The sequence below is a fragment of the Tursiops truncatus genome, chromosome 1 (genome assembly GCF_011762595.2).
Source record: "Tursiops truncatus isolate mTurTru1 chromosome 1, mTurTru1.mat.Y, whole genome shotgun sequence".
Classification (NCBI taxonomy): Eukaryota; Metazoa; Chordata; class Mammalia; order Artiodactyla; family Delphinidae; genus Tursiops; species Tursiops truncatus.
The window spans coordinates 52,914,599-52,940,224 of NC_047034.1; the positions used below are offsets into that span (position 1 = coordinate 52,914,599).

Below are 25,626 nucleotides of genomic sequence, written 5' to 3' on the forward strand. Positions count from 1 at the left end.
TAAAGAAGCTGTGGCACATGTATACAATGGAATATTACTCAGGCATAAAAAGAAATTGAGCTATTTGTAATGAGGTGGATGGACCTAGAGTCTGTCCTACAGAGTGAAGTAAGTCAGAAATGGAAAGACAAATACCATATGCTAACACATATATATGGAATTTAAGGAAAAAAAATGTCATGAAGAACCTAGGGGTAAGACAGGAATAAAGACACAGACCTACTAGAGAATGGACTTGAGGATATGGAGAGGGGGAAGGGTAAGCTGGGACAAAGTGAGAGAGTGGCATGGACATATATACACTACCAAACGTAAAATAGATAGCTAGTGGGAAGCAGCCGCATAGCACAGGGAGATCAGCTCGGGGCTTTGTGACCACCTAGATGGGTGAGAGAGGGAGGGTGGGAGGGAGATGCAAGAGGGAGGAGATATGGGGATATTTGTATATGTATAGCTGATTCACTTTGTTATAAAGCAGAAACTAACACCATTGTAAAGCAATTATACTCCAATAAAGAGGTTAATAAATGAATAAATGTGGGTGTTAGACAATGCACACACAAATTTATTACAATTTGTGATAGGGAGTACCGACAGAGTACCAGGTGCTGGGCTCTAGGGAGGCAGGGATGAGCAAGTCCCACCCTGGAAGTGAGTGGGATGGACAAGACATAAAACTCAACTCAGTCTGTTACAGTGTGGTAGGTACCCCTCTGGACACACACAGGCACTAAGTACCTTCTGCTAGGGATGATGGGAGCAGAGTGGCATATATATATATATAGAGAGAGAGAGAGAGAGAGAGAGAGAGAGAGAGAGAGAAGGATGGAAGGTAGGGAAGAAAGAAAAGAGGGGAGGGAGGGAGGAAGGAAGGAGGGAAGAAAGAAAAGAGAGGTGGGGAGGGAGGAGGAAGGGAGAGAAAGAAAGGAAAAGGGAAAGAAAGACATTTTTAGGGTGTGTTGGGACAACAGTTATATCCACCGGGTCTCCCACAGCCCACAGACGTGTGCACTAAGTGCTCTGTGCACGTGCTTCCGGACAGTCCCTGTGAGCCACTCAGGCTTCCTGGCCTGGCCTGTATGATGAATCCTAATGAGGCTTTGAGTTGCAGCCTTGAGGAATTACAGGCAGTCAGAGTAGAAAGAGCTAAAAACCTTTTGCTTCTTTCCATCCCTGTGTGTTTGTTGAATGCTTATCAAGTGCCGGGCCTGGGTGAGAGCCACGACGCTCCAACAAAACAGAGGCAGCTTCTTGCCCACTGGGGACGAGCAGTCTCGCTGATTAGAAGAGCTCATTTTTGTAGTAAAAGCTTTAGGGCTTCCCAGGAATTCTTGGATTTTATTTTTGTTCCTCTTGAGACGCATGGGCTGTTTAGAGATGCATATTCAGGCATCTTTAAAGTGGTGGTTGCATCACTGGGCTGTCTTTATATTTTCCTTTTCACACTAAGTTTAAGATTGAAAAGAGGTCACTTTTTTTTTTTTTTAGCACTTGGGGTCACTGCTGGACAAAGGCTGTCTTTGCGTTTTTATTGATTCCTTGGTAGAGGCTGCTCTCCTGCTATTTCTTGGACTCAACCTCTCATCCCAAAAGGAACATCACTATTACTGATCAAAAAGAGGCTGACGGAGGCTTTGGCCAATTTGTCAATTTGTTACGAAATTAAACCTGTTCCCACATCAAAGCTGACTAAGAGCTTTTGGCAAGGACAAAGCACTGCAGCTACACCAAAACCTCAGCTTCACATGAACCTGCTGAACCAGGAGCCTCAACCAGGCAATTATTTGTTTGACAACATGCCTATGAAGAGGGGGGCAATCTTCAGAAAATGTAACCTTATGTTATTGATCCACTTTTTAAGAGCTGTTTGGGGACGAGATACCATTTTCTTTCTGTCCCCTACAGCTTCCACATCTGCATGGTCATAATTGATGAACAAAATCATCACCTGCAGGTGCCTTGGGGAAAGGTTTAATTCTGTTTGGTAGGCAATGCTTCATGAGTGCGGCAGAAAATTGGAAAACAACATTTTTAGAGAAGAAAAATGTCAACAAGAACTGGAGGAAAACTAAGCATTTTCTGCTAAGTACCAGTTAAAGAAAACATTTAATTTTCCAGAAGACACCTTTTCTTGAACATCCCGTTAATGGTGCTTTGCTGAGGTGCCCAGTGGGTATTTGATGACCACTGACTATTACACTGGACTTCACCACACCCAGACATGCTGTTCATGCTTATAACAAAGACATTTGATCTATTTCCAGAAATTTCTTGAAGGAATACCTTAAAGAAACTTGAAGAAACCTTCAGATTTCTTGAAGAACCAGAGCTGAAGTGTACACTAACTTTAATTTTTTTTGGTTTACATTACATCCCTGTATCTTATTTATTTTATACTTACTAGTTTGTACCTCTTAATGTAACTTTAATTTTAGAACACAAAGGATACATCCTGACAAAGGATTTTTGTCTTTTAATTGTGGATTTATTTGTAAGAAAGGACAAGAGTATAAACTCTCTGGAATTGGGACTGTTTCCGAACATGTTGGATAGTTGTCTAGTATTTAATCCCCAAAGAAAGATGTGCTTCCTCTGAGCTAATGGGTAGTGATGAATGTGTAGTGGGAAAGGTGGATGGGCTCCAGTGTGCAGGCTGAGACTGGGCAGAGTAGAAGGAGTGCAGAAGGCATGGTTCTCTGTGACCGTCCTTGGGGTCTAGAATGCCTCTCTCTCTTGCTGTCACACTGCCTTGTTTGCTGGTGAAGTGGTCCACACAATGTTGAATCCCAGTACAATGCTATCGCTCAGCTCTCAGAGCTGCCTAGAACCCCACAGCAATGTACCTCCACCTCAGCTACTGGTACCCATGGCCCCGCAGGCCCAGGACACCAGTCTGGCCTTTTGACACATTGTGACATTAGTGACCACAACTTTCTCACATTTTCTAGTCGCAGGAGAACCACTGTCTGCTCTTCAGCGCCACAGTCGGCTACCCCTTTTCTTAAGCGTAAATCCTTAAGTGCCAAGGTGATTGCTCAGTGCACATTAATAACCTCTAAGATATGTGTGTATACTTTCAAAATTTGCAAAATGTATTTTTGCAGTATTATCTCAAATCTTTGTAACTAGATTATCTCTGACCAATTCCCATTTGTACATGAAAGTAGTGGAACTCACTCTGAGTTGATGTCTCTTTCAAAGAAAACTAGAAAATCTCAAAAGAACCCAGGACAGCAAGGTGAGAAATGAAATTAAACCCAGCCTGTCTAGTTAGTACCTGCAGAACACAGGGAGTAGTCACTTTGTATACAAGTCATTATAAATGATTTATTAGTTGGACAAACATTTGTAGGCATTCCATAAATATTTGTTTAATGAATTGTCAAATGCATTAGTTACATTACATGTTAGGCACTGTGGGATATTATAGTGGCGAACAAGACATAATTTCGTCCTTCAAGGAGCCAATCATTTGATGGTGTGGCTGGCAGCAGTGTAGATAAGTAGACAGGCATTGTGAGAATCATTAATTTTAGAGAGTACTCACTATGTCCCAGCTCCGCTAAACTCTCTGCATGGATTTTATCAATCCATTGTTACCACAGCCTTACTAAATCAGTTATTATTATCATCTCCATTTTATGTATGAGAAAGCCCAGGCACAGAAAGGTTAAGAAACCGCCCCCAAGCTACACAGCTAACAAGTGGTAAGGTCAGAAATCAAGCCCAGGCAGTCTGACTCAGACCTTGCAGAGAAGTGGACGGCTTGGGGGAGGTAAAGTACATAGATTTAAGATTGATTGGGAGAGCAAGAAGGAACCCACAAAGAAGCCAGGATTTCTGGCTCGAGCAATAGGGAAATTGATGCCCTTTCCTGAGCAAGGACCTATGGAAGGAGGAGCAGGTTGCTGGGAGGGTGTGGAGACATGAGGACTGCACTTTGGGACACGTTGAGTTTGAGGTGCCTGTTGAACATTCAGATGGATTTCCAAGCAAGCATATTAAGTTCTATTATACTTGGGGAAGCAATCCCAGCTAGAAATGTAGCTTTGGCTGTCGTCAGATAACGTTTTCTTTTCTTTCTACTTGATTGCTTGAAGCTTTGGTAAGGGGCTAGAGACTATCTACAGATGTGTTGGCTTTATTCTTTATGTTTGACTTGTTTTTAAAATTCAAATCTATGGTCATGACTTACTATATTCACTCCCCTTTTCCCTCCAAAAAAAAAAATATATATCCATGGATATATAGATAGACATAGATAGAAAGAGATATGGAAATGGATATATACACCTAAACCAGGGAAAGGAGTTTCAAATATGAAGAAGACACAATCCCTGCCCCCAGAGCACCCGTTATCTCCTATTGAGGTGTAGAGAGAAGTGGCCGGGTCACGCCCTATCCACTTGTCCCTGATTATGAATCCATCGTATTGTATTTTGGTAAGATCTCAGAAAGTGTGTCTCATGGCAGGTCTAGGAGTTCAATTTAAGGCCATCCAGAGCGACCTGACCCTCTCTGTTTACAGACATAACTAAACACCGTAAGAGGCTGATTTGACCCTGGGTGCATGGGAGGAAATGTGAATTCGGGTAACTTCAGGATTTCTGGTGTGAACAGGAGTAGACTGGGGTGGGGGTAGGTCATGGAAATCAGGGTGTCCGTGGGCTTCAGGGTGCAGTTCACTATGGCTGGGCTTCATTTACCCCACGTCAAGCTTTCTTTCCTGTGGGTCCTAAGCTGTCTCCAAAAGCTGGGATCTGACAAGTTTGCATTTGATTTTTTTTTTGGCTGCCTAATGAACTGCCTCTGTAGTTCTAGCTGTGATGTCATTAGCATCTCATTGCCTTGGGCACCGACTCAGGAGAGAGATTCTTAAGCAGTCCCAGAATCCTACAGGAATGGTACCAATTTACTTCATAACAACTAATTCACCTTCATGACCTGTCAGTTTCCAGCAGCAGAGCATACCCTGCATGAGGATGGTCAGTCACTTTTATCATCCTCCTGTGCTCCTGAGTCTAGGTGGGTCAATATGTACATGCCTAAGGCCACAGGCACATCCACAAAGAGATTTTGAACACTGAGGATGCCAATAATCTCATAGCACAGTATTCTATTGGGGAAATTCATCCACTATGTGCTGTAGGATACAGATTTAGCCTAAAGCAAATGGCATTTATTTATAGCAAACTGTATTTGCAGAATGCTTTGCAGTTTTGGGGTTGTTAACGACATTCCAGGTTGGCTGTTCTTCTACTTGTAAGAAAGCTAAGTGTGATGAGGACCCCACAGCCTCCCCTGAGAGCAGTAGGGTGAATTTTGCAAACGGGGCTGAGTAGGGGGGAGCACACTTGGGTATTCTTGGTCAGAAGTTACCTTTGTCAGTTATATTCTTTTAAGACCTTAATTGTAGCTTATTTTTGTCCAGAAACTGTGTATTTGTTGAAATAGATTAAGAAACAAGATAGTGTCTCAAATTACTAGAGCATTTCTACCCAGGATCTAGAGGGCAGAAGAGAGACAAAGTAAGAAAGGACTGTCATTGGAGTGGACATAGAAGAAGGTGGCCATTGAACCATAAGGAAATAAGGCAGAGACTCTTCCCTCCACTCTCCACACACAGACCTCGCCACCACCCACTCCAACACTGAGCTGGGGTTTAAAAGCAAATGTCAAAGCTCAGACTCTCCTGAAGCTTTTAGGTTTGAACTCTTTCCTCCCCACAGACACGTTGGTTATTGGTACTCTCTTTGGGCAAAGGGAGATTTATCTGGGCTTTCACCACTGGACTCCATCATTTTAAGGAGTATTTCCCGATCGTATCTTTAATGGCGCATGGAAAATGCATTTTCTTTTTGAAAAATCTCTCTCATACACACACATCTATTCTTCGCTGGAGCCTGAATAGATGGCTTTGGGGAGTTAGCTGCTCATTACTTCTGTGTAAATCTCGCTCCTCTCTAGACAGCTCCATCCTGCATGATGAGGGGACCAGAGGGGCAATTCGTCTTGGCCTCCAGCAGGGCCTGCTCTGTATGGGCCTGAATATTATCAGGAGAAGGAAAATACAATTCTGATGAAAACAAGAGTTTGGTGGCCTCTCACCATCTTCCTCTGTAAACCCCTTCCTGTGCTTCTCTACGTCCTAATCTTACACCAATCCAGGGCTGAAGGATACTGAAGGTGATTAGTTGCATCTTGATTTTAATTGGGAAAGCCAGAAGACGGAAGCAAGGGGAGCAGCCCCTCAAATGTTTACAGCGATTACAAGCCTTAATGATGCAGCGCTGGAGGGCAGGGAGGCTGTCACTCAGCTCGACTGCATTTGGGGTTGCAGTGCCCTCTCGTGGCCCAATTTGTCTGTCAGATGGTGCACCCTAAGTGATGAATGGGCAGGGGTTGTATGTCTTATATACGGATATGTATGTAGGGTGCGGGGGTAGTTTCTGGGTGTTTGGGGAGTGAAAGTGAGAGAAAAGAAATCTGGTGGCATATTATTTCCCCCTTTAAGTAAACTATACTCCATGTGAAGGATATGGAGGGGGATATATATATATATATATATATATATATATATATATATATATTTTTTTTTTTTTTTTTTTTTTTTTTTTTTCCGGTACGCAGGCCCCTCACTGTTGTGGCCTTTCCCGTTGCAGAGCACAGGCTCCAGCCGCGCAGGCTCAGCGCCCATGGCTCACGGGCTTAGTTGCTCCGCTGCATGTGGGATCTTCCCGGACCGGGGTACGAACCCGCGTCCCCTGCATCAGCAGGCGGACTCTCAACCACTGCACCACCAGGGAAGCCTCTGGAGGGGGATTTTTATTTTCCCTTTAGAGTTTTATTTTCCCTTCCTTGTGTCTCTCACAATTATGTCTCTCACTCTATATTTTTCTCCTTAGGATAAGTTTTATGGATTTGTTTTACTCAGCTTTTTATTATTTGATTCAAAGGAAATTGTACCATGACTTTTTTTTTTTTTTTTTTTAAAGTAGCCAGGTGTTATTTTTCCGTAAGTTTATTTTCTGTGGTACCACAGTGGCCACACCGGATTGATCACGCCTTTTCTTTCCTCTCACAGAAGTCATTTTAGAGCTGATATCACCATCTCGTGGTCATTTCATAGAAATGCTTCTTGCAGCCTCTTTGTTGAATACTTTCTCACCCAGGAGGTTGAGATGACATGTGGATGGATAATGAAATGCTTGTGAGGGTCAGGAGGGCCAGCAAGAGACCCTCCAGCTCCCCAGCAAGGCTTGCACAGTGAAATGTTTTAAATCTTATCTTGAAAAGAAGCATGGTCTCTTTACTGATTTTTTTTTTTTCATTTACTTCCTCAATGAACGAGGGCCTGTTTTTCTAGAAATCACATCATAGTTGCAAAGCTCTCACCCCACCCCTACTTATCACAGCCCAGTTCGTACAGCCTGTTGAAGAAGATTGGAGGCCTGGCCAGGGGCTGGGTGAGGAGAGTCCTGCCAGGTCGTGGCCGCTTTACGAACCCTCCCAGTGGGGTTCACTGAGTTTCATGAGCCTGAATGTCAATCAAGATGTACACGTGGCTTGGAGTTGACTCTGGGGCTAGCTGGTGTGGGCTTCTGGACTTCCTATTGGAGGCCATCATTCTTGGTTTTGGTGTGTGCTGTTATGCAGTTCTTTTATAACCTAGCAAGGGCTTGAGCTCAATCTTTGATCTGTTATTAAACAAAAGGCATGTGTGAAATTATATTCCATATTTATAGTTTCTAAGTGAGCCTCTGCCTTTGCACACAGAAGGAATCTGGTGTCAATGGAGCTGCTGGTAAAAATGTCTCATCTGCACAGTGATGATGCTCATGTGGGAAACAACAGTGCCGAAATGCCCCTGGACACTTCCAAACGGTGTTACATTACATCGCGAACAAGGGGAGAATAACAGTGCTCCCTGAGCCCCATCAGAGGGAACTCTGCTGTGAAGTCATAGCTCACAATTACCTTCTGGAACCACTTTGCAAATCCTTCCAACGAGTTTCCCCAAAGATCTGGTCCCTCAAGCTCGGCACTCTTGATGAGCCTGAGAACCAGAAGGAACATTCTGTGTCTGCCTGTTGTTTCCAAAAGCCCAGCCATCTCCCTGAAATTGTTTCATGTTCGGGCATACAACTGTGCACAAAGGACCAGGGATCTCCTAAGGAACCCAAAGCTTTTTGTTACCGGATTCTACTTCCATCTTTCTTTAGACTTAATAAATTAAATGAAAAATTATGAAGGCTTGGAAGAGAAATGTCAAGCAATGCTTTCTTCCATAGGGAAGAACTCTTCTGGTAAGCATTTCCAATGTTTGTCACCAAAAATAAAGCAAGAGCTTCCCCAAATACCTTTTACTCATCAATCAAGGGCAATGTGGACCCATCTTTCAGGCTTTGTAGTGCAAATCTTTTTGAAAAAGTCAAACTTCATTCTGTATCTTTAATACATTGATTAATAATGAAGCAGAGAAGTCCTGTTATTCCCTCTGACTTAACGGCTTTAGGATCAGACAAGACTGGATTTAAATTTCAGATCTCACTATATACTAGCTGTGTGATCTTGAGGCTCTTGGCCTCACTTTCCTCATCTATAAAATGGGTGTAATGATAGAACTCATGCAGAGAGTTGTTATAGGGGTTAAGGGAGATCTTTAACAGATCTCACTTTCACTGTACAGACTTGATAAATCTTACTGATAGTTATGATTAAAACTATGATGATGGTGCTTCACCATGCACTAGCCATTGTGTTTTGTGCTCTAAAAATAGCTGGCTATTTATAACCAATGCTAGAGGTAGGTATTATTAATATCTTCATTTTTGGGTGAAGAAAATGATTCATAGAATAGTCACTGCTATTATTGTTTGTATTATTGACGACAGCCATAAATCCAGCACGGATACAGCAGAAGCATCTGTCTGAAAGGATCCGTGGCGCCGATGATTCTCAGAAAGGAAGAAAACCTGGTCTCACGTTTGGAAGGGTCATTTCTGGGAGGATGGGTTCCCCGCATTGAGTGGGATAACAGCATCACATTCTTACCCCCTCAGAGTCGTTTTCTGACCTCTCAAGGACTTGAGTCTAGCACTCAGGGGCCACGAGGCCATGCAAGTCCCTGCTCTTTCACCTCCCTCACTGTTCCTTTTTATTTTGTGTCTGCCAGGTAACTCCCCATCCGACGAGTCAGAGGAGCGGGAAAGAGACCCCAAGGTGCTGACGTTCCCAGAATACATTGCCAGCTTGTCAGAGTCTGGCACCAAGCGCATGGCGGCTGGAGTCCGCATGGAGTGCCAGAGCAAGGGACGGTGCCCCTCGTCCTGCCCCCTGTGTCATGTCACATCCAGCCCCGACACCCCTGCCGAGCCAGTTCTGCTGGAGGTGACCAGAGCAGCCCCCATCTATGAACTGGTCACCAACAACCAGACGCAGAGGGTAAGAGGCCTGGGACTCGGGGTTCAAGGTGGCATCAGCAGCAACAAAGGGCTTTCCAAATGGCCTGAGGGGGCGACAGGGTCAGCTGAGCTCAACGCTACAATATGGAGAGTGAGCCTTTTTATTTAACTACTCCAGCCACCTAATTTGCTTAGATTTGCATTTTTGCATATTAAATCAAATCAATGCATCTGCAACACCCATGGTGATGACTCAGGAGTTACCGCTTGGCATTTGTACAGGTCTTTGAGCAACGAGGGCTGGAAGGAGGAAGGGAGATACGGAGGCATAGCAATCACAGTCACCAAAGCTTTGTTCAGAAAGCCTCAGGGGGTGGTCGTGGGCGGGGACTCAGCAGTACCATCCCCTTGTTGGCCCGGCAGGTGGGCCAGCTCCCCTAACTGATCCAGGACTGGGTCAGCTAGGCTAGAAGGAGCACATTAGGTGCAGATCCCCAAGGGAAGGATCTGCCCACCTTAGTCTGGAGGGGGTTGGTTTTCTGCCCATCACTCTGACTCTTAAGAACAAAACTCCACGTCCATGCAGATCTTTCTGCCTTATATTATGCAGCTGGGTCATGACATTTCCCAGCCACTCCTCTTTTTCCTCTGCCCCTCGCTTTCCCAAGGTGCTAGCAGGAAATGAATGGACCCAAAAAGGTAAGCTAAATAAATGCAGCAGAGGCAGTGACTTACCTCATTTCCTAGCTCTCTGATCTTCTCAAGGACGTTAAGAACAGAGCGGGTCAAAACACAGACAACAATGACAACAATGACAAAAATAGAAAACACAAAAGCTCAGGGTGGGGGACTTCTGAGACTAGGTAAAGCCACTTTGGGGAAACGATATAGTAGAGTCACAGCAGCGAGCTGCTTGCCTGCCTGAGAGGTGTGTCTCTCCAGGTGGGGTGATAATTGCTTTCTCTTTTCTCTTTCAAGGGACACCTGGTGCATCACAGTTTGTTTCATAGGTGATGCTCAAACCAACAGGAGGGATTTTGCATGTGTGTGTGTTTCTCTCTCCCCTCTGCCTCTGCTACAGATACTTCATTGAGTGTTTGAAAATAAGGTTTTTCACAGGAACAAAAAAGATAAATTGTTCCTTTGGCCTGAAAATTTCTCTTCACTCTGATAGAAGTGACTATGGGAAGAGAAGTGGGAGAGAAGAGACCACTGGAGGTGGGCTTGAAAGGATGATGAGAAGGAGGGGTTTGTGTCACCATGGAAACCCCAAAACTGCAGTGCTTTTAATCCAATGCCCAGCGCTCCCCTTACATGTCCCACTCTGTCTTCTGTGAGCACCCAAGGCTGCTTCTCTGAGCACCCCAGGAGCTCCTGTGCACTTGCCTGGGAGCAGCAGAATCAGGGAGCTCACGCATAGAACCATCCTATGGGACAGGGCATGCGAAGCTGCAGACAGGGAAGAGCTTGGCGGGAGAGGGGGGCCTGGAGCCCCTGCTTCCTGTCAGGCCAGTACCAGCAGAATGAGGAAGCTGAAGGAAGTCTTGTCTTTAGCATCGCCCCTTTCTGGATCCCCTGCTTGCCAGAATTTAGCCCCTTTCTGTCTCCCTGCACTGGTCTTAGGAGAGTGGTTGAGAGATACCTCCCATCTGGCCATATTTTGAACCTTTAATTTCTAAACACACAGAAAGGTGGCCTGAGCAGGAGTTCAGTCACCATATCTTCTCTCTTCTTCCTTAGACATTGTCTGTGTCCACCATTCCCTCCACTCCTCTGCTTTTCTTTCTAATTGTGCCCTTTCTACGAAGGAATAGAGATGAGGAGTGATGAAGCAAAGGACCAGTGGAGGGGAGCTAAGTCCTGGCATTAGTAACTCGCTGTGTTCCTATCCCTACCTGTCTGGTAGATCTTCAGGCCAGTTTTCCAACCTCTTGGCCTCACTGTCTTCCTTCTGTCGGACTAAATAATCTCCGATGCCATATTTCAGTCTAGTCTGTGATTGCAATTTAGAAACAAGTAGATCAAACCATATGACAAACCAGGTGTGTCAAACCCAACAAACTTGAAGTCACCACCTTCCACCCTAAACTATACCTGCTTGTGCTTCCACTTCAGTGAACGGCATTCTTTTCTACCAAGTTGCCCAAACTGGAGACCAAGGATGCTTCCTGGACCTTTCTTGTCCCTAACATCTAATCCATCATCTAGGGCCACAAATATCTCAAATCCGTCCTCTTTTTATTATACCCCCTGTCACAGCCTAACTATTTCAGTCATCTATTGTAATATCAGGCCACCATCTTCTTGTTACAGTACCTTCTTACTGGTTTCCCTGTTAGACCAGTCAGAGTCATCTGACTAAGTAGTCTTAAGGCTGATATGAACTTCTGATCATATAGCAGCAAGGTAATTCAGTGGCTCTGCAGAATCTGTTGAATAAATCTAAAGTCCTTAGCACATCATTACAAGGGCAGTTCACGCTCCGATTTTGTCTTCGCTTACATGGTTAGTCTGTACCCACTCTATACTTTATGCTTTATCCTCCAAAATTTAACTCCTTGTACCTCCTTAAACAAAACGTGTTTTCTCCCATGCATCTGGCCCTTCAGACTTGCAACTCTTTCTCCCGGAAGTGCCTTTTCCCACATTACTGCCACTGGCAAACTCTTAACTGTTACTTCCAAGTTTCAGCTCAAACATGACTCTCCCTTACACTCGCAGGCCAACCCGATGTGCCTTCGTGTAGCTCCCACTGTATATGTGCATACATCTTTTAAAGCATGCATCACCTACTATCCTAGTGTTTATATAGTTGTTCACTCTCCTCTAGACTGTGAGAAACTTTCTCTTCTATGGAATCCCAGTGCCCAGCAGTGGTCACACATAGTTGGCATTCTGCAGAATGAATGAACGAAGTGATGAATAAATGGACAAATGAATGGATAGATGAACTTGGCTTGAAAGTTCAGCTCCTTGGACTTCCCTGGTGGCGCAGTGGTTAAGAATCCACCTGCCAATGCAGGGGACATGGGGTTTGAGCCCTGGCCCGGGAAGATCCCACATGCCTCGGAGCAACTAAGCCTGTGCTCCACAACTACTGAACCTGTGCTCTAGAGCCCACAAGCCACAACTACTGAGCCCGTGTGCCACAACTACTGAAGCCTGTGTGCCTAGAGCCTGTGCTCCACAACAAGAGAAGCCACCACGGTAAGAAGCCCACGCACAGCAAGGAAGAGTAGCCCCCACTCGCCACAACTAGAGAAAACCTACACGCAGCAACGAAGACCCAATGCAGCCAAAAATAAAAATAAATAAATTTATATATTAAAATAAGTTCAGCTGCTTTCCTTAGAGAAAAATAATAAAAATTGGAAAATTCGATTTCTTTTCTGGAATCAGGATTAAATCTAATAACAAACAAGGATTCCTATGGAATGCCTGGCACATTGTAGGTACTAAGAAAAATGTAGTTTTCCTTTCTCTTCCTTTCCCAAAGCGTTCCTTCTCGTTTCCTCTCTTGTACCCTCATCCTACCTACACAGTTACCTCTCGCCCAGGATCTAGAGAGTAGGAACTCTCAGCGAATGGTCTGAAACGGCATTTAGAATGTTTGTCATCATATGTACTGTCATCAATAACTTTGGAAGGAAAATCTGATCGGGTTGCTCCCCTGTTTGAAACACTTTGATGGTTTCCTGTTGCTCTTAGAATGTGACACCCACCCCCACATGGTGCCCTAAGGACTTTGTAATCAGCCTGCCACCCTCTCACTTTCTTAGCATCTCTTTGCCCCTGCCCCCGCTCTGTCTCTTACAGCAAGATGAACTTTTTCTCAGTTGATTTTAGAAGTCAAGTTTCTTGCAGGCTAAAGTCTTCTTAATATTGGTTTTTCTACCTGGAATACTTCCCCAAGCTTTGTGACCGGATTACTCTTGACCTATCCCTCCAAGCTCATGGAGGCCTTCCCAAACTCCTCTGTGAAATTGGCCCCCTCCTTGTCCCTTCTGCCACCATTTCACCCTTTTCTGGAGCCCTTATCACAGTTCTGGTTATTTATATAACTTTTGTTTGTTTATTATTTAGCTGTAAGACTTAATGCAAGCAGGGGCCATATATATCTTATGCACTGTATCCTTAATGCTTAGGACAGGAAATCGTTCCTACAGGTACTTAGCCAATAATAGTTGATTGAAGACTGTAGGGCAGCAGCCATGATGTCTTCTTTATTCTGCTCATCTCAAAGGATGTCTGTTTTCCTAGTTAAAGAAAATACACCTTTTGATTTGAATTTGGTTTAGTCAGGTAAAGCATAAAGTGAGCACCTACTGTGAACTGGTATTCATCTTGGGAGCTGGTGGATACTATGTGAATCAAGAGAGCTTGATGTTTCCATCAAGCCTGAGATGTAAAATCCGTCCTGTTACCCATTTACTAACCTGTGACAGTGAGCAAGTTACCTAACCTTTTGGACTCTAAGTGTCCTCCACTGTGAATCATGATAACTGTCTAACATGGAGCTCAAATTAAAGTGTTACTGAACCAAACTCGGGTCTGCTCACCCACGCACAGTAAAGCCAATCTACTGACACCAGATTGTGGTGAAGGAAAATGCAGCGTTTATTGTAAAGGTGCCAATACAAGGAGGACAGGTGGCTTGTGCTCTAAAACCCCAAACTCCCCAAAGGCTTTCAGGAAAACGATTTTAAAGCCCAGGTGAGGGAGAGGGGTTGCAGAGTGTGTGATCAACTTGTGCACAGTTCTCTGATTGGTTGATGGTGTGGTAACAGGCCAGTGTCGCAGGGGTTAACATTATCAGTCCTTAGGCTCCAGGAGGCCTGAGGGCTACTTGCTCGTGGTCATCAAGTAGTTAACATCTTCCATTTGCTGGCGGGGGGCGTGGGGGGGGGGTTCACATCTGTAAAACAACTCAGGAAATGTGCATCAGATACTATTATCTAGGCACTTCAGAGAGGAGCTAAAGCAGAGGTATGGGGGAAGGGTCTGCCCCCAGAAGGCTCCATAGGGTCTGCTCCCTTACAAAAGTGTTAGCATTTAAAGGGCTTTGTCTCCTTAGGTAGGTTTATTCCTAGGTATTTTATTCTTTTTGTTGCAATGGTAAATGAGAGTGTTTCCTTAATTTCTCTTTCAGATTTTTCATCATTAGTGTATAGGAATGCAAGAGATTTCTGTGCATTAATTTTATATCCTGCTACTTTACCAAATTCATTGACTAGCTCTAGTAGTTTTCTGGTAACATCTTTGGGATTCTCTATGTACAGTATCATATCATGTGCAAACAGTGACAGTTTTACTTCTTCTTTTCTGATTTGGATTCTTTTTATTTCTTTTTCTTCTCTGATTGCTGTGGTTAAACTTCCAAAACTATGTTGAATAATAGTGGTGAGAGTGTGCAACCTTTTCTTGTTCCTGATCTTAGTAGAAATGGGTTCAGTTTTTCACCACTGAGAACAATGTTGGCTGTGGGTTTGTCCTATATGGCCTTTATTATGTTGAGGTAAGTTCCCTCTATGCCTACTTTCTGGAGAGTTTTTACCATACATGGGTGTTGAATTTTGTCGAAAGCTTTTTCTGCAACTATTGAGATGATCATATGTTTTTTCTCCTTCAGTTTGTTAATATGGTGTATCACATTGATTGATTTGTGTATATTGAAGAATCCTTGCTTTCCTGGGATAAACCCCACTTGATCATGGTGTATGATCCTTTTAATGTGCTGTTGGATTCTGTTTGCTAGTATTTTGTTGAGGATTTTTGCATCTAGGTTCATCAGTGATATTGGTCTGTGGTTTTCTTTTCTTGTGACATCTTTGTCTGGTTTTGGTATCAAGGTGATGGTGGCCTTGTAGAATGATTTTGGGAGTGTTCCTCCCTCTGCTATATTTTGGAAGAGTTTGAGAAGGATGGGTGTTTGCTCTTCTCTAAATGTTTGATAGAATTTGCCTGTGAATCCGTCTGCTCCTGGGCTTTTGTTTGTTGGAGGATTTTTCATCACACTCTCAATTTCAGTGCTTGTGATTGGTTTGTTTATATTTTCTATTTCTTCCTAGTTCAGTCTCGGGAAGTTGTGCTTTTCTAAGAATTTGTCCATTTCTTCCAGGTTGTCCATTTTTATTGGCATATAGTTGCTTGTAGTAATCTCTCCTGAGCCTTTGTATTTCTGCAATGTCAGTTGTTACTTCTCCTTTGACAAAAGACCTATATGCAGAAAACTATAAGACACTGATGATGGAAATTAAAGATGATACAAACAGATGGAGAGATATACCATGTTCTTGGATTGGAAGAATCAACATTGTGAAAATGACTATACTACCCAAAGCAATCTGCAGATTCAGTGCAATCACTGTCAAACTACCAGTGGCATTTTTCATAGAACTAGAACAAAAAATTTCACAATTTGTATGGAAACACAAAAGACCCCGAATAGCCAAAGCAATCTTGAGAAAGAAAAATGGAGCTGGAGGAATCAGGCTCCCTGACTTCAGACTATACTACAAAGCTACAGTAATCAAGACAGTATGGTACTGGCACAAAAACAGAAATATAGATCAATGGAACACGATAGAAAGCCCTAGATAAACCCACATACATATGGTCTCCTTATCTTTGATAAAAGAGGCAAGAGTATACAATGGAGAAAAGACAGCCTCTTCAATAAATGGTGCTGGGAAAACTGGACAGCTACATGAAAAAGAATGAAATTAGAACACTCCCTAACACCATACACAAAAATAAACTCAAAATGTATTAAAGACCTAAATGTAAGGTCAGACACTATAAAACTCTTAGAGGAAAACATAGGCAGAACACTCTATGACATACATCACAGCAAGATCCTTTTTGACCCACCTCCTAGAGAAATGGAAATAATAACAAAAATAAACAAATGGGACCTAATGAAACTTAAAAGCTTTTACACAGCAAAGGAAGCCATAAATGAGACAAAAAGACAACCCTCAGAATGGGAGAAAATATTTGCAAATGAAGCAACTGACAAAGGATTAATCTCCACAATTTATAAGCAGCTCATGCAGCTCAATAACAAAATAACAAACAACCCAATCCAAAAATGGGCAGAAGACCTAAATAGACATTTCTCCACAGAAGATATACAGATTGCCAATAAACACATGAAAGGATGCTCAACATCACTAATTTATTAGAGAAATGCAAATCAAAACTCTGATGAGGTATCATCTCACACCAGTCAGAATGACCATCATAAAAAAATCTACAAACAATAAATGCTGGAGAGTGTGTGGAGAAAAGGGAACCCTCCTGCACTGCTGGTGGGAATGTGAATTGATACAGCCACTATGGAGAACAGTATGGAGATTCCTTAAAAAACTAAAAATAGAACTACCATACGGCTCAGCAATCCCACTACTGGGCATATACCCTGAGAAAGCCATAATTCAAAAAGAGTCATGTACCACAGCGTTCATTGCAGCTCTATTTACAATAGCCAAGACATGGAAGCAACCTAAGTGACAGATGAATGGATAAAGAAGATGTGGCACATGTATACAATGGAATATTAGCCATAAAAAGAAAATGAAATTGAGTTATTTTTAGTGAGGTGGATGGACCTAGAGACTGTCATACAGAGTGAAGTAAGTCAGAAAGAGAAAAACAAATACTGTATGCTAACACATATATATGGAATCTAAAATAAAAATTGGTTCTGATGAACCTAGGGGCAGGAGAGGAATAAAGATGCAGATGTAGAGAATGGACTTGAGGACATGGGAAGGGGGAAGGGTAAGCTGGGATGAAGTGAGAGAGTGGCATGGACATATATACACTACCAAATGTAAAATAGATAGCTAGTGGGAAGCTGCCACATAGCACAGGGAGATCAGCTCGGTGCTTTGTGACCACCTAGAGGGGTGGGATAGGGAGGGTGGGAGGGAGATGCAACAGGGAGGAGATATGGGGATATATGTATACGTATAGCTGATTCACTTTGTTATCCAGCAGAAACTAACACACCATTGTAAAGTAATTATACTCCAATAAAGATGTTTAAAAAAAAATAGGGAAAAAAATAAATTAAGGGCTTTGTAAATTCTAAAGCTCTACACAAATCATAGTGATAACCGAGAATCCCTGCTCTCTTGAGGCTCCCAATCCAAGGAGGGGGGGTCAGTATGGGCTTTGTGTCATCTCTTCTAACCTGGGATGGATGGGACATAGGATACTGGCTTTGGACTTGGACATGTTGATTTTTGTAGGATTATCTCTTCTTTTTCTTATCGTCTTCTCTTTTTTTCTTTCTTTTAATTGTTTGGCCTAGAACTTTCCAGGATAGCTGTTTCATTTCTTTAATTTATCCATTATGTGTGGGTGTGGTGAGGATGAAACAGAGGGAAGAGAATCAGAGGAAAAGCAGAGGCTGCAGAGGTTGAGTTGACCTGGAGAGAAAGCCCTGAGCTTGCCCTGTGGCTGTCTCAGGCTCTCCCCCACCCTGGGCTGGGGTTGAGGCAGCAGGGCCTCACACAGGGCTCAGTGCCTGTCAGGACCCAGTTCCTCACCAGGGACTTGCCCCTCTCATAAGTTCTCTTCCCTCAGTGATCTAATTTTATCTTGTTGTCCTTTAATTGAATAGTGAATATCTGCTGTGAAACCACTGTATGTAAAGAATTACTCTAGATTCTATGTTATTAACAAGCTTCCACACAAGACGCAACCCTGTCATTCAAAGACAATAACAATTGCTGTTATTTATTGATGGCTAACATGTACTATTTATATACAACTAATGTGTGCATAGCATAGGCACTATGCCATGCCCTTTGGCATGTGTTTATTTCATCTAATTGTCACAACATCCTTATAAGGAAAGTGCTGTTTTTGTCCCACTTTACCATTGAGGAGCCTGAGTTTATGTAATTTGCCCAAGGTCACATGGCAGTGGTTGGCAGAGCTGGAGTTCTCACCTAGAGGGACTGCCCCAGAGCACAGCTCTTAGCCTGTGTGTCACGTGGTTTCTACCTTCTACGAGGAAAGAGAGGTCTAATGCATAATCACAACCCAAAGCAGAACTGCATAAGTATTGTAAGTGAGATGCAAAGCATGCTGAAGGAATGCAGAGGAAATACTGGGGCAGGGTGAAGAGTGCAGAGAAGGATGCTCGGAGAGGCATCTGAGAAAAGGCTGAGTGCCTCTGGCCCGGGGGAGAGTGGTCAAGACTGGCCCTGCTGAGCATATGGGGAAGAGGTCATGTCTCTAGAGCCCTAGGTGTGGAATGATGGTGCGGAATGGGAGGGAGGGAGATGCGAGGTGGAATCAGACTTGATTCCAAGATGACAGCCCTCAACCACAGGGATGAACTATTATGCTAATGAGACAGAGACACCGTACGGGGTCCTACAGGGTCCAGGCTTCCCAGAAACACTCTTCTGGGGTAGAAGTAAATGGAGACGTGGTGCTACAGGCTGCTGACTGGAGTTATTTAGGGCCAAGCAGAGCCCTGATGCTCTGTCTCATTACTCTGGGGACCCAGCCCTGGCTCCCTGATGCTTACTCTTTTCTCTGCCCTCTCTTGCAGCTCTTGCTGGAGGCCACCATGAGCTCCCTCTGGTGCTCCGGGACCGGAGATGTCATCGAGGACTGGTGTCGATGTGACCCCACTGCTTTCGGAACTGATGGACTCCCTGCCTGTGCGCCTCTCCCACAGCCCGTGTACGATTCCCTTTCTCGGCCTTTCTCTTGCTTGTGTGCCTCGCCAGTATTCTGCAAACATATGTTAAAGAGTGTCTACTCTTTTCTAAGCAATGGGCTGGGTACTGGGGAACAGAAAGAAAAATATGGTGCAGTACCTGCCTTAGGGGCGCTTTCAGTCTTCTAGGGAGGCAAGTGAACCAATTTAACAGTAGCAGAAATGGTAGGATAAGAGTTATATGAGACATTTAAAGACAGTGTGAAAAGGGAACAGTCAAGTCTGAATTTGAAGAATAGTGAAGGCTTCATAAAGGACATAGCACTTGAATTTCTCCCCAAAGGTGGAGAAAGCAGGACAGCATGGCTAGAAGAAAAGAGGGGTAAATGTAATGTTGCCATGGAGGAAGGTAGAGGTCAGTAATAAGACCCAGGACAGCAACGCACTTACTGGGTGTCGGGCACGGTGTGAAGCAGTTAGGTACTGTTATCACCACCACCACCCCCTTTAATAGACAGGGAAATGGATTCAGATGGACTGAATAGTTTTTCCACGGTCATAGAGCAGGAAGCAGGGCCACAGGTAAGAGACCGTGATCTTAACCATAATAGTATAGTACACAGAGGATACAACTCAGAGATGACTTTGGGTAGAACCAGCAGGGTTTGGTGACTGATTGACTGTGGGAGTGAGAAGGAAGGAAAAGTGGAGAATGGACTTAAGACTTATGACGTCAGTGGCTGGGACGATGAATAGGCTACAGCTGAGAAAAGAAGCGTCCCAGGATAAGCAGGCTCGAGGAGGAGGTTGGTTCCCTTTGGACCTGCCTGAGAATTAGAGTGGGGCAGTCCTATAGAGATAGTCAGCCGTCATGAGGAAAGATGATCTGGAGTCCTACAACAAAGTAAACACTCGAGATAAGAAGATTGAACTCAGCCCCAAAGAAATGAGAAATGGAACCGCAGCTATGAGAAAGGATGCTCCAGAATGACTGTCATCTGGGAAGAGCAGAGGGTCAGGGATGTGCATTAAGGGGCATCTGTATTTGAGGGGTGAATAAAGTACAAAGGGCTGCAAAGGTGGCTGAAAATGAACATGTCCAGTTTTCATACACTCAGAGGAAGGCTGAACAGAACTGACTGGACTCATGTAAAGGGCAGGAAACCCTGTTGGCCTCGAATGTGGCATCTGCCATGGGAGGGAAGCACAGAAATGTTGTGTCTAATAAAGAGGGATGGTAGGACGAGCTGGAGGAGCCTGGATTGGTAAGGCAAAGAGAGCCCAAAGGGAGGATCCTGACTCAGCGACTGGAGGGCTGAGTAAGCAGGAGCCAAATGGCAGGAGGAAACCAGCAAGTGAGAGGCTGGTCTGTGTGCATACTGCTATCTGGTCTGTTCCGTGAAAGTGTGGGTGGGCCTTAAAGGGCCAGGACTGAGCCGGAAGAACATTGAGAAAGAGGAGAACACAGTGGTACAGGGTCATCACGAGCCAATGTCTTCTTTTGTCTACAGGCCTTCTCTATGTGGGCCATTTTAGACACGCCAGCCATTGGCTTCTTGCTCTTTACAGCCATGACTTAGATCTCTCAGCTCAAAACAGAGTCAAGCTCATTATTAGTAAAAGGTCTTTCTTTTGGCAGAAAGGGAACTCTAGAAGATGGTGCTTGTAGACTGATTCGCCAGCTAAGAGAGCTACCTTTGACACACAACACTAAATTAGGTGGATGCCAGATCTAGCCATTGGCGTCCTAGGGCTGGTTTCATTTCAAAATCTGCATTTACTAAATGTCATAGCAAAAGAGATCTAATTGGGCTAAATTTCCATAAACAGGAACATCTACAAAGGACTTCACTTTTCTTGTCAACTCTAATCACTTCTTCCAGCAGCAAACCGTAATTTCTTGAATTTTTATCGGTAGTTGGATATAGGAATGCACTCTCGTTTTACACAAGCCTGTTTAAATGATACACACTCCTATTTCTCAGTAGAGGCCAGCCTCAGTCCATGTTTTCATGGAATCTGAGTTCTCAGTAAGGCTTAGTTACTTACTTAAGCTTCCTAATGCTTTTTTCTTCAAAATAGCCCTCTGCATATGATTCTAATTAATGAATATCTGCACTGTTTTGGGTCCGTTCCATCTTTAATGTCATATGCAAACTATGCACTCCTTCATAGTAAGCCACTAAAGAGCATGTGGTTTGTGTTATTTTCCCACCAACTGAATTCCTTACTGTTGCTCCCACAGCTTCCCATGATGTCTTGTTAAAGTTCTTATCACACATTATTACAATCCCATGCATAATTTGTGTGTTGGTCTAGTGACCACTCCATAAAAGAAGGGGCTGGAGTTGGCTTTTGCACCAGTGCCTCTTCAGCACCGAGCACGTTCTTATAAGTAGTGGGTGCTTAATAAATATTCGTTGAATTGAAATTGAGCATTGCTTTGATGGGATCCATCCACAGTACCTTGCCTGGGGATCCTTGAGACCAGTGACACATCTGGTGAGCTGAGTGGAGGCTAGAGCACCAGGATTATGGGTGGTCATGAGATATGGGAGCGAAGGTTGGGAATGAATGGCAGAGACTCACGTAAGGGAGGGAGACTGGCGTGAGACAAACAGGGAAAACTCCCTAAAGCCAGTGGTCTAGGAAGAAACGGGACAAGAAGCAAGTGGGAAACCTAACACACACACATGATGTCAGAACAAGGCAGAGAGTTGAAACCTGGATCATTAGAAGATCCATGCCAATGAATGTTAATAGTGTTTGAGTGTCTACAATAGTGTTTATTGAGTCTCTACAAGTATAAAGAGTGATGAGATAGCAGAGTGGTCAAAATGGACAATTTACATGACACAAGGAGACAATGAATTGGGAAAAGCAAGGAAAGACTATAGAGTCTGGAATCAGGATATTCATAGAAACCCAAGAGTAAAGACAGAAACTGAAATCAGAACCTGAGTGTGCAGACATAGGACAACGCCCTGAGGAGAACTTGACATGTGTCCAACTTTCTCTGGCCCAGTAGAGCCCCCTATGAGCATTACCTGCAAACTGAGCGCGCGTTAATACCCGTAGCAAGAGGGGAAGCCAGGGTTCCGCCAGCAGGGCAATCCTGTAATGTTCTCGAAGCTGAGCTGACTGTCCTCCTTAATGCAGAGCTCTCCCAGACATCACCTTTAGTGGGCCTTGGTATGAGCATTATAGGCACATTTTCTTATTTTTCAAGAGCAAACCCAGAAATTACATTTTCAAGCCCTGTAAAGTGCTACTCCAAAGGCGCTATCCACTAACCCTGTAAAATGCAGGCATTCATTCATCTTTGACTCACCTGCTTATTTATTTATTTACAAATATATGTTGAGTTCCCAATTTGTGACAGGCACTTAGATGAACAATATATAGACTTTAAGGATCTTCAAGAATCTTTATGTTACAGTGAAGGAGACACACCCTCAAAGAAATCATCCTAGTGGTTGGTTAAGAAAGGTTAGAAAAAAGAGTTTACGCTATAATAATAATTGAGAAGGTGGCCAGTAGTGGTATTGGGGTTGGGCCCCCATTTCATGTTTCTTGCTGTCTGCACTCAGGCTCAGACTCTCCATGGTTCATGAGCCCAGCAGCACCCTCGTGGTCCTGGAATGGGAACACTCAGAGCCTCCAATCGGGGTGCAGATTGTAGATTACCTCATCCGTCAAGAAAAGGTCACTGACAGGATGGACCACTCCAAGGTGGAGACAGGTGAGCATCTCCCACTTCACAGGCTCATCTTGATCCAGGGTGGCGAAAAGAAAAGGAAAATGTCCTGCCTCCTGGCTTTGGCCTGGGTCCCCAGGCAACGTAGGAGGAGCAGGGAGAAGCAGCGGCCATCCTTTCCATTTGAGAGTTTTTGCATGGTGAGCATCTGACAAAGTCTTGTTTTAATTTTGTTTTTATTTATGAAAGAGGTGTCCATTTCATTGTCTCTAGGCACACAAAGAAACAACAATACAGTACGCTAGTTATCCTAGCCCATAATTAGGAAACAATTCTGTGTTAACCACTGCCATGATTACAGAACAAAGTTTCTTTGCTAATAACCCCAACTCCCCGCCCCATCCAGGCAAAAGCATGTAGAAACAGATGTGCTTATTACCCCATGTCTTGTCCTAAAGCAAACCTTGCTTCTGCCAGGTACAGCTAGAAGAGAGATGTCTTAAAGGAGTGGAAACACCCCATGAAAAATGTTTCATGCCTTAGTATTTCACTGTCTACACATAGGGAAAGGTGAACGTAAATCATTCCTAAAACTGACGCATGAGGATGGGCACCAGCAGGGTGGTAGCATCCACAGTGTAGTGCAGGGTAAATAGCTTCTGGTGAAACTATCACTGTGGCTTGGAAACATATGCACTGCCTTTGGGCGTGGAGAGCTGGCTACGGCTTCTTCCGAGGCTCTTTCCTGATGCGCACAGGTACTGCAAAGGTCTGGCAATGACCATTGACCAGAACAGCTGTTTTCTGCCCAGGACAAGAACATGTCATAAAAGAGCTCGCAGGTGTGCTACGTACATCTTGCCTTGGTTGTCTCAGCTAACTCTGGACAGATGGCTCCAAACTGATGAAATATGAAACAGAAAAGACCATTCCTTCTGGGTATCTTTGCCCTACTAGAAGATGAGAAGACCAGGGACCGAGTGATTTTAATGTTAAGTTCTAACGGAGTCAGTCCCAACCAGGTGTTGCTTGGCCATCCCTGTTTCTCATGCCTTTTCCATTCCTTCCCCTCTGGGCAGAAACGGTGCTGAGCTTTGTTGACGACATCATCTCCGGAGCGAAGTCTCCTTGTGCGATGCCCTCTCAGGTCCCGGACAAGCAGCTCACCACCATCTCTCTGATCATACAATGCCTGGAACCTGACACCATCTACATGTGAGTGACAGACACCTGTCTAGTTATTCCTTACCCTGAATGCCCCCAGACTTTTAGCTGGTTCCTTTTAGCTACTTGAGTTCCTTTAGAGACTTCGAAAAACATGAGTGTCTCAAGTCTTGTCTCAATCAGCATTATAGAGAACCTTCTCGGTACTGGAGGGGGAGGACCAAGAAAGATAATATAGTCCCATCCTAGTTTGCATCCTAGTTTGCAACATATAAACAACTAACGTTAACATCAGGCAGATTGAAATTAAAGCTAGATGTAAAAGAGCAAGGAACCTGTTGTAGAAAAGAAAGAAGTGATTCTTTCTAACTAGAGAGGACGTCATCTGAATTAGGTTGTGTAGAATTTCAGTAGGAAGCATAACGTTGGAAAAGGCACATTGGGTGAGCGGCGAGTGGACAGCAGGGTAGAAGCAGATAGTGAATAAAGGGGATAGAAGAAAGTGAGCTTGGGAAAATAGAGTGAATGCTGTTAAGTCAGAGGAGATGATTAATTTTGTTTTGGAGAAAAGGAGTAGAATACCAAGAATTCTGCTCTAGTGGCATTGAAATAGATAGTGTATAGAGGTGAGAGATGGTCTTTCTTCAAAGAAAGTACAGCGAGCTCCTGTATTGTGGCACTTGGAACAGCTCTATTCTTTCTGGTGCTCTTCCCCGTTTCCCTCGGTGCTCTGGGAACAACAGTAAAGTATTCGCGAAGCAGACATAAAAGATACCAAGAGAGGAGAGATAGTGATGGAATCTAAGTCATGACGGGAAAATTGCGGGGTGGAGGGCAAAGGCAGAATTCATAGCAATGTAGTTCTGGGACTCTTTGACCCCATCAGTATGAAAAGCATTTAACAGTTTACAGATGAGGTCACGGGAACAGAGTCAGGGTTTCTGGAATAAATCATTTCCATTTCCATAGTGGAAGAGTTCAAAGATGAAAAGCACTAGAAATGTGAGTGGCATGGATTGCAAGATGAACTTAGATGCTCAGGCTGAATATCTTCAGTACAGGAAGGAGATGTAACCAAGGGGCCAGGCTGATGAAAGTGAAACACATAAAGACAAGTGGTATTCTGGAGGGGTTGGAAAATATAGAGAGACATAAATGATAATAGTAGGACAAAGGAAAGTCTACTTAGGATTCTCATCAGCTGGCCTGAGATTTGGGCAGTCTGGCCCTTCATTAGGAGGGGAACAGGTAAAAGGAACAAAGATTTGGGAACATGGAACACCTAACCTGCTGTAAATGCCTCAAACTCAGTGAAACTGGAATTACCATTTATAATGAGGGCCCACTAATTCCTGTCACTAAGTAACAAACGTTAATTAGGAATTTCAAAGTTCCTACAAGCACGAGGCTGGCATGGTTGTCCGTTAGGAGTGCCAGCCCTTACCCACTCTGGGACCCTCCTCATATGGGCCTTGGTCTGGCTACATTTCACAGACACCCGAGGCCGATGGCTTCTCCCACTCTGCTATCCTAGGTGAGCTTCTAGTGTCTCCCTCTTAAGTCTTGTAAAACACAAACGTTCTGTCAAGATTGATTGCTGAAGAAATTAAGAGACAGTGCACTGGGCAGAGGGGAAAAACAGCCAATGTCCACTAGGTGGCGCTGCAGATCATGTGCAG

The 25,626-nt window shown here is 44.0% G+C and overlaps 1 protein-coding gene across 1 annotated transcript in view; it reads left to right on the plus strand.

Moving 5' to 3' along the window:
* Positions 1-25,626, plus strand: part of ASTN1 (astrotactin 1) — a 329,737-nt gene that overhangs the window by 278,399 nt on the left and 25,712 nt on the right. Inside the window, exons 17-20 of the mRNA XM_033847791.2 lie at positions 9,176-9,444; positions 18,976-19,109; positions 22,677-22,828; positions 23,863-23,998. Coding sequence (XP_033703682.1) covers positions 9,176-9,444; positions 18,976-19,109; positions 22,677-22,828; positions 23,863-23,998 — 691 coding nt within the window. The remainder of the gene's footprint in view (positions 1-9,175; positions 9,445-18,975; positions 19,110-22,676; positions 22,829-23,862; positions 23,999-25,626) is intronic.